At 43.1% G+C, this 11,170-nt stretch overlaps 3 protein-coding genes across 6 annotated transcripts in view; 1 reads left to right on the top strand and 2 right to left on the bottom strand.

Moving 5' to 3' along the window:
- LOC100741266 (serine/threonine-protein kinase MARK2) overlaps positions 1 to 1,107 on the bottom strand; it is a 56,918-nt gene extending 55,811 nt beyond the window's left edge. Inside the window, exon 1 of one of the 2 annotated variants that reach the window (XM_012389557.3) lies at positions 956 to 1,107. The gene's annotated coding sequence lies outside the window, so the exon portion shown is untranslated. Of the gene's footprint in view, positions 1 to 128 lie in introns of both variants that reach the window. The other variant, XM_012389558.3, reaches the window with a different exon arrangement.
- Positions 1,108 to 1,271: 164 nt separating this feature from the next.
- LOC100742476 (macro domain-containing protein CT2219) lies at positions 1,272 to 2,951 on the bottom strand. 3 transcript variants are annotated; one of them, XM_003492020.4, is made up of 6 exons: positions 2,797 to 2,951; positions 2,495 to 2,624; positions 2,022 to 2,279; positions 1,817 to 1,933; positions 1,552 to 1,760; positions 1,272 to 1,468 (listed from the first exon to the last, which is right to left on the bottom strand). In XM_003492020.4, exons 2-6 carry the CDS (start codon positions 2,514 to 2,516, stop codon positions 1,382 to 1,384), a joined length of 693 nt encoding a protein of 230 aa, XP_003492068.1. In that variant the 5' UTR covers positions 2,517 to 2,624; positions 2,797 to 2,951; the 3' UTR covers positions 1,272 to 1,381. The 3 variants fall into 3 exon arrangements, with proteins under 3 accessions (XP_003492068.1, XP_003492069.1, XP_012244988.1); XM_003492021.4 differs by having other exon boundaries at positions 2,695 to 2,921; XM_012389565.3 differs by having other exon boundaries at positions 2,746 to 2,920.
- Positions 2,952 to 3,992: 1,041 nt separating this feature from the next.
- Positions 3,993 to 10,785, top strand: LOC100742349. Its single transcript, XM_003492019.4, has 7 exons — positions 3,993 to 4,245; positions 4,849 to 5,003; positions 5,618 to 5,806; positions 5,885 to 6,001; positions 6,944 to 7,031; positions 7,114 to 7,252; positions 7,379 to 10,785. Exons 1-7 carry the CDS (start codon positions 4,029 to 4,031, stop codon positions 7,587 to 7,589), a joined length of 1,116 nt encoding a protein of 371 aa, XP_003492067.1. The 5' UTR covers positions 3,993 to 4,028; the 3' UTR covers positions 7,590 to 10,785.
- Positions 10,786 to 11,170: the final 385 nt, after the last annotated feature.

The raw sequence follows: 11,170 nt of genomic DNA, 5'->3' as shown, positions 1-11,170 counted from the left end.
GGTAGCAGCACCAGCGGCTGTAGCAGCACCAGCGATTCAAGCTTCGTCTGCCGCATGCAACGAGTCTCCGATCTGAGATCGGCGACTAACACGAGAAATACACCCGAGAGACGATGGTGATCGGGTACCTCGGAGGCCGCACATCGGTACTCGCTCGTGTATAAAGGCGTGAGTGAGTGAGCGCACGCGCTAGCTCGCTCACACGCTATTTTTCTTTCTCTTCTCTTCTCTTCTCTTCCCTTCCCTTCCTTTCCTTGCTCTTCTCTTCTTTTCTCTCTAGACAACGTTCCCTCTCGTTCGTTCTCTTTCCACTACGCCTCCTTTCCTATCTTTCTCTTACTCTTTCACTCTCTATCCCTCTCGTGTGCGCGTATACTCTTTCACTCGGTCGTTCTCTGTCACTCTCTTTAGATGTCCGTCAGTAACCTAGAAAGCGGTGGCGGCGGCCATTCAGGATTACGGGACTCCGTCCGTACGTCCGCCTTGTCCGACCGATCGACCGAGGGGATACAACCTATGTTTCGTTCCGATCACGAAATCCCAATATTTTAAATTCGATTCGACCGTTATGACCGTTGCGATCGATTTGACTAATTCGACGATTTTCACGCCACGAACTCGCATAAGCACATACTCCGTTTTCGACGGTCGACGACGTCGACGACGTTGCTTTCCTAACGGTGAGACGACGAAAATGCAATCTCGACCATGTGATTGACCTTAAAATCGTGAAAACTGTCCACAAAAATGACACTGTACTCCTCGAACGCAAGCACTACTCACTAGCCGCGATCTTGGTTGAGAGAACGCACCTTCGCCACGACAGATCGGCAAGAGCACTACGGAACTATGGGTGTGCTCCTTTTGCCAGCGTTCTTACGTTTAGCTCGTCGCGAAATAAATCAAAACCGAGCCGATCCTTTGATCGAGCGGCTTCGATACAAGAGATATTTACCCATTTGTGACAGATTTTCCGTACGAGACGCACCACATTAACGACCGTCCCCCACCTATTACCACATACAGACATTACCACACTTCGATTTTTCAAGATGGCGACGCACCGTCGTCGGGTCGAAACACGATGCGGATGGGCCGTAAAGTCGCGGCGCTGTAATCGTACTGATCACGGACGCTACGCGGCGGCGAACCATGCGATAACCCGCCAACATTCGAATCAGCTATATATTCTCGCGACGCGTTTCCTACCATCAACGACAGAATTCCCGAATTCGCTTCGAACGGAGGAGATGTCTAGGAAAAATATCTCGTTTTCATACTTTTCTACGAATATTATTCGACGAATGTACACTGATACAGTTTAGCTTTGTTCGTTTCGAGTTTAACCTCAAAACATGGGATACTTCTGTCAGAGAGTCGTCTAATCGATAGCAAAATATTTTTGTAACAATTCCTCGTATATGTCTTTGTCGGTTTTCAAGAATAGACAAAAGATTACTCTATCCACCTGCAATTTCAAACAGCTATCAATATCTTGACACGGTACATCGCACTGGAACGTTGCCATATTTCATCAAAATGAAATCTTACGCTGTCTTTGTTGTCGAGTAGGAACTTCTTGACCGTTGATAAAGCCACTTTGGCTGCTGGTCTTTGAGGATATCCATAAATTCCTGTCGATATACAAGGAAAAGCAATTGTGCGCAACTCGTTTGCTTTGGCAACTGTTAAACTATTTTCGTAACACTCCTTCAACTTTTCTGGCTTTTCACCTTGCGGACCAACAGTATGAATGACATCTAAAAAGTTACACCCATGAAAATACAACCCCTGACTGTGAGTTTGTCATACTAACGCTTTGCAGGCAACATATAAGCCCCAGTTATTTTTGCTTCACCGACACGACATCCTCCCAGAGTAGCGCACTCTTTCTTTAAATTTGGTCCAGCAGCTTTGTGAATAGCTCCATCAACTAGGGAATAGATATTTTACATTTCTCGATATACCGGGCTATACTTTATCGATTCTTATTCCTAGGTAATGTCCCTATGTATGAATACCTCCTCCGCCGCCGAGAAGACTCGAGTTTGCTGCATTAACGATCGCGTCTATTTCGAGGGAGGTGATATCTCCTTGCCATATCGAAATTTTCTTAGCCATTTCCTCCTCGACCTTTTCGACTTTCTCGAGATTCGTTATACCGATATTTCCTTTATTTTTAGTCCAATATTCCGCCCACGTTGGAATTTGGTCCAACGTAATTACGCTCCCTTTATAATATTTTCTTTTTTCTTCTAGTGGCATGGTCAAGAATTTCTCTATTCAACAGAAATTCAATGATAATCGACGACGTTTCGTGTCGTTGTATTTCCTATCGTTTCTACCAACAGAACAAACAACCGACAGCAATCAAGTGTTTGCTCTATTTTAGAACGATATAATTTACATATCGATGTTCGCGATCGTATCGAACGATCGACAACATCAGTTTTTACGTAACTATCGAAATAAATAAAATGATCGTTTGCCTTACGTTTCTCAACTTCGAACGACATCTTCGCTTCAGGATGATTAACAGACGTAGCAAAACTCTTCTGAACTAAGAAACGTTCAACTATGGATCGAACTACGGCGGTAACTGCGAAACGATCGACGACGTTCGCCTGGAAATCAAAAATAATTCTCCTCTCACTACGCAATTCACTTGGCCCTTGATATCCCCTCGTCCCTTACTCTGAGTGTCAACATAGTCTTCCACTCGAAAAAATCGTTAACGACTTTTACCGATCATCGAATTCTACTTCCTCGAATCAAAAGTTCAAGCCAATTTCGAACCTTTGCAGCTTCGTATAGAATCCCAGTTTACACGACGAGAACTATGCCAAAGTCTTGTTTTGTTTCTATCTCGTCTGCGGTCGTGACCGGTGAAAACGTAGTTGGAGGACAACCGTTGCCGCAACGAAACTTACATAGAGACATCTGGTGGAATGCGATGCATACGTATCGTTAATTTTACAACGCGAATGCGCCATCTGTCTCCATTATCGAATACTGTATTTAAACCGACATCTCTGTCCATACATGGTTCATACGCAACATTTATTCTAATTTTCGCGTTTTAGATATATACGATAAATTCTTTCCATAGTTTACCGTTCTTTGGCCTCGTACATTACGCTCCATATACCGAGTAATTAAATTTCCTTATTTTTATAATTTTCCTGAAGCTGTTTAAAATTCATCGTTCCATGGTAATAAATGCAATATAACAAAATACAAAGTTTATTATAATAGATGTAACGGTGATACGTATGGTGATTACCCACTGTGCAAAATCGCTGGATTTTACGAACGTAAGCTTATTCACGCTAGGTAAAAGTACGTCAGAACGCAACTTTAGTAATCGAAAGTCAGAAGGATAATGACGTAAGTCGTAAGTAACGGTCGTCATCGTTGCGGTTCCTTTTCGAAGAAGGTGGTTTATATAGATATCAAATGACGGAACAAAGATATACCGTTATTTGATATCGTTCTATTTATGGGTCAAATATCCAAGCTTTGTCAGAAAGTTCTATCAAAATAAGGATAACATAATCTTTAAACGTAATACTTTTGCGTACAGAGATTCTTGCGTACCTAGATACTTAACTTCTTTTGTCACTAGTTTTGTAGCTAGAGCGGAATATTTCACACGTTTGTTATTACCCAAATACTATCGATAAAGAAAACATATCGAGCTATCTGTCGATACGGGAGCATCGTTCGATTTTACTATTCCTCGTCGTTTCATTCAATGCGGTTGATGAATCATCGTTAAGTAGAAATATCTATAGATCGAAGGCGCATAAAATTAATGAAAAGCGTGCCGACGCCGACGCCGACGATGACGTTGATGCCGTCGCCAATGTCGAATCCAACCACAGAGTCAACGCCAACGCTAACGCCAACGCTAACGCTAACATTCAACGTCATCAGCAACGCCACCCCGAAGTGAAATACCGAACGAACCTATATTCTCGTGCTTTATTTCACTACGTTTCTGTGTATAGGGAAAGACTTTGCAGCGCATGCTAAAAGCTCCAATTATCGATCCATCTGCGCCTGAGCTTTCGCGTTCGGCACACAAGCTTCGCGTACGTCGCCTAGGTGAAATCGTCTTACGTGCAATCGACACAACCGACCAGATCAGACTTATTTGTTTCATACTTGTCGACGTTGCGAGTACAAGCAAAGAGAAAAAGATGCCACACCGTATGGATAACACCAAGGCGATATTTATATTCTGTGAGTTTCTTCGATTAACTATCAGGCTTAGGAATAGGGCTGCTTAGTCAAACTAAAAATCCAACTTTTCGATCGTGACGCAACCAATCGACTTATCGTGCTGGTTAACTATCAAGTTGCCTCGTTCTGCTTTCATCGCGTTTGCAACATTACGTTGAAGATTATATGTTGTAAAACCTAAGGACTTTAATTAACCGAATAGTGGGAACGAGAGTAGGGGACATCGTGTCAGTCGAATTTCGCTGACATTTTCACGGGATTGAGATTTTCATTCCAGCGGTGCTGTATCCTTCTTGCTGTATTTTACAATTACATCGTTAATTCGCGACGTCCTGTCGAAGAATAAGATTTTAACGCGACCATCGCAAAAATAAGGCAGCAACGTTTCACCAGATGCTCCATGCGATAGCGCGCGACGTCATTTTTACGGGGCGGTTTTCATAAAGTCAACTACCCTGAATCATTCATTGGGAGTGACAGGGGTGAGAAACTTTCATTGAAAAAATCATCGACGCGCGCACCTTCCTGGAAAGGACAGTGGCAAAAGAATCACGATCAAGAAGCCTAGCTCGTCGTATAGTGACAAATGATTTTTTCTTTCAGGGTGTGTCCTGAGTACCGCGTTCAGCGTACCTAGCTCGTCGCCGACGCCGCAAAAATTGGACGACCAACTATACACGACACGTCGAACACCGAAAATTCTCATCGACTTTCCAGGTTCCAAGTCCAAGTCGAAGACTTCGCCATCTCAGACTTTGGTAAGAACACTCTGTCACAACGTGAACGAACGTAATCGCGCAAACGATGTAGCAAAATGAATTCCGCATTTCCGTAATCTGCACCAAAGTTCATTTCATCGTCACTTGCATCTAGTTTTAATAGTAGTTCTCGTCATCGATATACATCGACATACATATACACGAATAGTTATCTAATCGAAGTCTTAAAGGATACGTATGTATTTGTTGCAAAATTATTTCCCAATCAGATGTTTTATCAGCGCTCGCGATTTTTTTGCACACGTTTCCATCGTGTGACCCACGATCGTGATTCTTCACCCGTTTTTTTTTATAAATAGCCCAAGCATAACCTGTTGCTCTTTTCATACCGTTTTCGCGAACCATACAACCGTTCGACTACGATACCTCGACTCGATTCGCCATACGATTTGCAATTTTCACAAAGTAAAGAAATAAAGCCAGCTACTATCGTGCCGGAATAAACACATAGTAGATCCATGTGCGATCGATTAAACGATTTAAACGTAGAATATGACTCTTCGCGAAGCTGGTCTATATTTATCGAGAGAAGGGGCATTTATTTTAAATCCTCTTTTTTCAAAGAATAATCTTCATATCGATGCATTTTAAAGCTGGTGGGAAATTTGAACGAAGCGAAGAGTACTACTACAATGTCCTCGGAGTCAACAACGACGCATAGATCATCTTCCGCCGAGCAACCTTTGTATCGTCTGGACGGTAATAATGGGCAAGCTTGTATTCTTCTGCAAGTAGACGCCCTGATCACCGTGAAATATCGAACGAAAAAAGGAGAGGACGAAGTAAGATAAGACAGCGTAAAGAAAATACAAGAGGAAAATTGCGAGAAAAAAAGCATCGAATATTGTACTTTTTTTTAGGTGGCGAATATTTACGTTCCCACCGACGCTACCGTGACCGGCAATTGCGATAACGAAAATACAGTGACGATGTTGCTCAAGTGGGATGCGTACATATTATCATGGAGCTTCGCAAAGGTAGGTAACACATCGTTTTTCCTACGATTTTTCTCACTATAGTCTTTTATTCTTTTCTTGGCTACTAGTTCCCTAATTATTTAAAGCCTAGAGCTTATAGGAGTCACACCATCGTCGAACGACCTGCCAGCAGATTTCCAAATAATTTTATCCACATCTTCCTGATTCCGCCGTAACATTGAATAACCTTGAAGCGACCTTATCGTACGATAAATCGTATATAATTCGACGTAAATCGGTATCATTTTGATAAACGATCCTGTGTACTATCCATCACTGGCAAAATTACTAAATTTTTAATTACTTTGAAGACATTCAGGCAAGTAGATATATCTTTATCGCGTAGGTTTACATCTAAATTTAGAAGCTTCAACCCCGTCCATAAGATGTGCACGATTGCTAACAATTACTGTTTTGTAGCGAAGTTTCTCTCAGTTTCTTTTGGCGCGTGCTAGGAGTCGTCGTTTAAACTTTTGTAATCTATACGCACTTTGCAACTGCGTTCGCGATCTAATGGCTTTGTTTCGTATATGGAAATTAAATTAAGAAATTAAGATCATTTTAACGAAAATATCGTACTTCAGGGAAGCTAGGTTTTTAAGGCGATAAACTAATTTGTCTGGACAAGTAGACGCGTAATAATCTTCTTTCCTTTAGTTATACGCTTAGTTATTATACACGGGCCATTCCTAGAAACGGTCGAGGTCACGAATGTTGCGTTACCCTCTCTCTCGTACGAATCGATACGCGACCAACCCTTTTTCCTCCTTCCATTTTTCTGCGATTCTATTCTTTCGGGGTTTTTCATCCGTGCGCGACGATTTTCGATTTCCGTTAATGACGTTACATCGTCCGAAAAATTCATCGTTCATCCTCCGATCGAAATTGAACCGATTCCGAAGACGACGATGAAATAACGGAGCAAACGAATTGTTTTTTCAGACACCCGGTGGTGAACGTTGGTACGTGGAGAAGATCGAACTAACGTACAACTCGAGCGATCGACACTTTTTAAATATCGATCAACCAAGTAAGTCGATTGGAGCGGAAGGCTCGTCGCGCGAGATGTTCGTTTCCCCGATCAGATAACCACGAATCATTTTTCTTTCAAGACAAAACGATTAGATTGAGTACCGGACAAAAGCACAGCTCCATGCTGTTCCCGACACCGGTTGGAAAGTCGTACGCTTGCAGCGAAGAAACGGAAGTTCAATTGACCGATGGGAAAAATCACGCCATAGTGCTCCTCAGGTATTAACAAATATCAAGAGCAAAAATTAATCTTAGGACATTCTGCTTAGAGTATAGAGAATCGTGTTAATAATTAAGCTGGCGATAGTTAATAATCGGCGGATGGATTTTTATTCGAAATTTCAGGGACATGAAGCTGCAGCCGTTCAAATTCAAGAACAACGAGTTTGCTGTGGAATTCTCGTGCACGTCGTTGAGCGCGCGCGGATTTCGGGACGAAACAGCGCCTGTCGCGGTTGGTTCGACGTTGGCTGCTGCCGTTCTACTTACTATCACCGGCTATGCGGCCTATCGTTACTTCAAAGTGAAGAAAGTCAAATACGACACTATGGAGTAAAAGCTTTCCGGGGGACGCTGCCTAAGGCGATGCAACACTTGGAGAACGACCAATCTTTTCTACGAGATGCTCTTCTCTGTGGTCGCGTAATCGTCGTTGTCGTCGACGACGTGATACGATATTGTCTTGGTCCACCTTGATGCAACAATTCATCGATGCGAACGTTCCTTCCAGAATCCGGAGTTACGTTCGTTCGAAACTTCTATCCCGACAGTACACCAACGTCAACATTTTATCCATGTTCCCTGAACCTTTGTAAATCATTATTCGCGTCGAACTGTCCTATTCAGAGTTAACGACATCAATCGGAAGAAAAAGAAAACATCCGTGCGGTTATGATTGTCCAATTCGTGAAACGCGTTCTTCGCCATCCGTTTGCAACTCGTATCGACGCGTAGACGTCAAACGAAACTTCATTGGTTCGTACTTTTAGGTCGGTCGCAAACGGCTACAACTTGTCTCCGTAAAAGTCGTTGGTTGCGAAGAAGATCGATCGGGACGGATCGAAGCAACCAACGAGCAACGTTCGGGATAATTATTAATTAAAATACACCGTGTTCGTGTTAAATTCGTGTTCGCGAGCTCCGATGGTTGTATCGATAGATTTCCAATTGGTAGATATCGGTCCGCTTCTCCCTGTCGTGGATAACGCGGATTAATAAACATCGTCTACGTAGGAGAGAATACTCGGAAGACTACGTCGTTCGAGAGATACACCACTCTCTTTCTCACAAATCGTATACTTGAACTAAAATGTTTGTATCGTGTTTCGTACTTTTTATCGATAGCTAGCTGCGACGCGAGTCGCGAGGAATCTCGTACACATAATTCTAACGTATAGCGAGCGATCTCGAAGCGGATTGATCTTTTCTACGTTACGATGTCCGTTTGTACGCGTGTCGAGTTGATGCCGTTTGCTTCCGATGATTTGTGAAATCCTTCGCTTCGGTAATTTATATCATAAAACGATAAAAAAAAAAAAAATAGAGAGAGAGAGAGAGAGAGAGAGGGAGAGAGAGTGTGAGAGAATCGTCGATTTCCTCGAAATTCCGAGGAAGGAAAGCCCTGATTGGCAGCTGAGAGTAGATTCGTTAGGAAAACGAATAGCATAGACGAGCACAATTCTACCGCGGTGATACTCAGATCATTCGGCATCGTTCGACGATTTCAGATTGCTAGTTTTAAGCTTTCGTCATTTCTTCCGTTTTCAAATGTACATAGTATTTAACAGCGTCGTCGTAAACGTATCGTGTCGCAAATGACATGACTCAAATACGACGTTTAATTTCGTGTAAACGGCCGAATAAACGGTAGATTCTACTTCGTCGAGTAGAAATCGTTTCGCTGTTTCATTTCAAGCGCGTTTGAAATAAACCAGCGAGACAAAAGTCGCGCGATTTACGAATCGTGGATCGGCGTGTGGCATTTGCATTTTATATGTGTGACGATCGCTAGATTAAGTCGTTTCGTTTTTATCTTCTAATTCTCGATGTAATATATCGTGTAAATATATTAGGACGCGATCGGCGAAGCTCCCTGTATAGAAAGCCCAACGTTTCCAACGAGAGAGAAAGAGAGAGAGAGAGAGAGAAAAGCACAGCTACCTACGTTGCTCGAGGGAAATTCAACGTTAACGCGTAACAAATCGCGTCCCGATTAATTATCCGTATCGTTTGTCCGATCCGTCTTCTTATCCTTCGCATCTTCTTTTTCCATCGTTCGCGAAACGAAACCGCGACGCGATTCGCAAACTTTGGCGAACGCGTCGAGTTTTCGCCTACCTTAAGTCTGTTCAAATTCGTTACTAATCTAAAGTAACATTCGTTACTGCTCTATAGCGTATGGATAGACCATTGTTACGTATAAATACATATCTTAACGCGTAAACTTATCCCCGAGACGATCGAGCGAAAGAATCGACGGTGAGCCGTCGTACTTTGGGAACAGGCGAGGCGAATAAGCGAATACACGTGGTCGTCGATCTTTAATCAACGATATTGTAAAGGTTTTCGCTATGTGCGAGTATGGAGAAGGTAGAAAAACGAAGCTCGACGAGACAATTGAAGGGGAAGGATATCGAATCGAACCGGCCGATCGACGACTCGATCCCAAACGTCGTACTTAAACGTAATCTGTACGCGTGCGTATATGTTTACGCGTGTTTCGCAGGAATAATATTACAATTAGGGATATGTGCGTAACACGAACCTCTGTCTTCCAAGCGTGTATTAAAGTTAAACTTTTGTGTGTATATACCTATATATATATACACGCATAGAATACGTGTACATTTATATATACACACGTATTGCACATGTATATGCATATATTTATGAACATTTACACACACGTATGTTATATACACTACCATACATACACAGACAGACACACGCGTACACAGAGAAAAAAATGTATTTGAAGAACGAAGGAGAGATATTATGGTTATCGCGTATCTCACTTATCGGCATACATATCTAATAAAATTGAAGGTGAAAATTAACGTGGTAACGATCGATTCGCGATGTTTCGTCTATAGAACGGAGAAACGTGTCTTCTTTTTCACGTAACTGGAGAAATTCGAAGGACGTGCGTCTCGAATCGAGGATATTCTGTATAGGGTGGCGTGTGATGTCCGTTTGAATTTTTCGATACAATACGATTAGTTAGAATACGCCGGCATTGTTGATACGCAAAAATATGGTCTAGATGTAATTATAAAAATGTATTTTTGTGCTAAAGTCAATCTTATTATAAACATTATCGATAGATAGCGGTCGATTGAAGCGGTAGCTCGATGCCTGTGACTTTCACAGTTTCCCGTTACGAGGCGTTAGCAACGACGCGACGCGACGCGACGCGACGCGGCCCGGCGCGGCGTAGCGTCGCATCGGTCAGCAATAAAACACACACATAGCAGGGGTTGTAAAGTACTTACGTGTATGGAAATGAGATTACAGAGCAGGATACAAAGGTGAAACGAAGGCGCGAGGCCGCGGAAAACTTCGATGGAACGAGATGGAACCAACGAATCTCGTGTTGCTTGACGTACTATGCATACGCGGCGAGCTTCGAGCCTCGTAAGAATCGATGTAACGAGCGGTACACGAGAAACAATGCGAAACGACGAGTTACGTGGTTAGCGCGCGTCAAACAGAATTGTATCATGTCGATCAAAAAATAAAGGCTGTTATACAAGTTTGTTTGTTGCGTGTTCGATTAACCGGAAATTTGTCGGCAAGGTGTCGACGAACAGCCAGAGACGATTACACGGAGGGCAGAATTTGCACGTGGACCGTAGGTAAGTACGTAGGTGTGGATGGGAAGAGAAAGGAAGAGAGAGAAGGGGATCGAGCGACGTAATAATTTCGGCTGGTAGTCCGTGGAAGAGGGCGTGAAAAGCACAGTCGAGCAGGCTTACGTCGGTCTCGTCGTCGTGCGGGGAATCCCCCGGGGTTTGCGCAACGCGGGGCACAGTTGTCGATACAGTTCATTGTCGCAATGTCCATTGAAATCTCCGCGACAATAGGTGGAGCAGGCTGATCGCATTGTCGTCCGTGTACATCTCGAATCCCTCTGGCTGG

The sequence above is a fragment of the Bombus impatiens genome, unplaced genomic scaffold (assembly GCF_000188095.3).
Source record: "Bombus impatiens unplaced genomic scaffold, BIMP_2.2 scf_0647, whole genome shotgun sequence".
NCBI lineage: Eukaryota > Metazoa > Arthropoda > Insecta > Hymenoptera > Apidae > Bombus > Bombus impatiens.
Note: the sequence above shows the minus strand (reverse complement) of the source record. Positions and strands in the feature narration are given on the sequence as shown.

Coding starts and splice junctions, on each gene's coding strand:
- LOC100742476 (XM_003492021.4), bottom strand. Junction 1,934..2,021: donor TCTTCTCGGCGGCGGAGGAG/GTATTCATACAT, acceptor TCTATTCCCTAG/TTGATGGAGCTATTCACAAA. Junction 1,469..1,551: donor TACTCGACAACAAAGACAGC/GTAAGATTTCAT, acceptor TTGAAATTGCAG/GTGGATAGAGTAATCTTTTG.
- LOC100742349 (XM_003492019.4), top strand. CDS start 4,029: ATGCTAAAAGCTCCAATTATCGATCCATCTGCGCCTGAGCTTTCGCGT. Junction 4,246..4,848: donor CAAGGCGATATTTATATTCT/GTGAGTTTCTTC, acceptor TTTTTCTTTCAG/GGTGTGTCCTGAGTACCGCG. Junction 7,253..7,378: donor CACGCCATAGTGCTCCTCAG/GTATTAACAAAT, acceptor TCGAAATTTCAG/GGACATGAAGCTGCAGCCGT.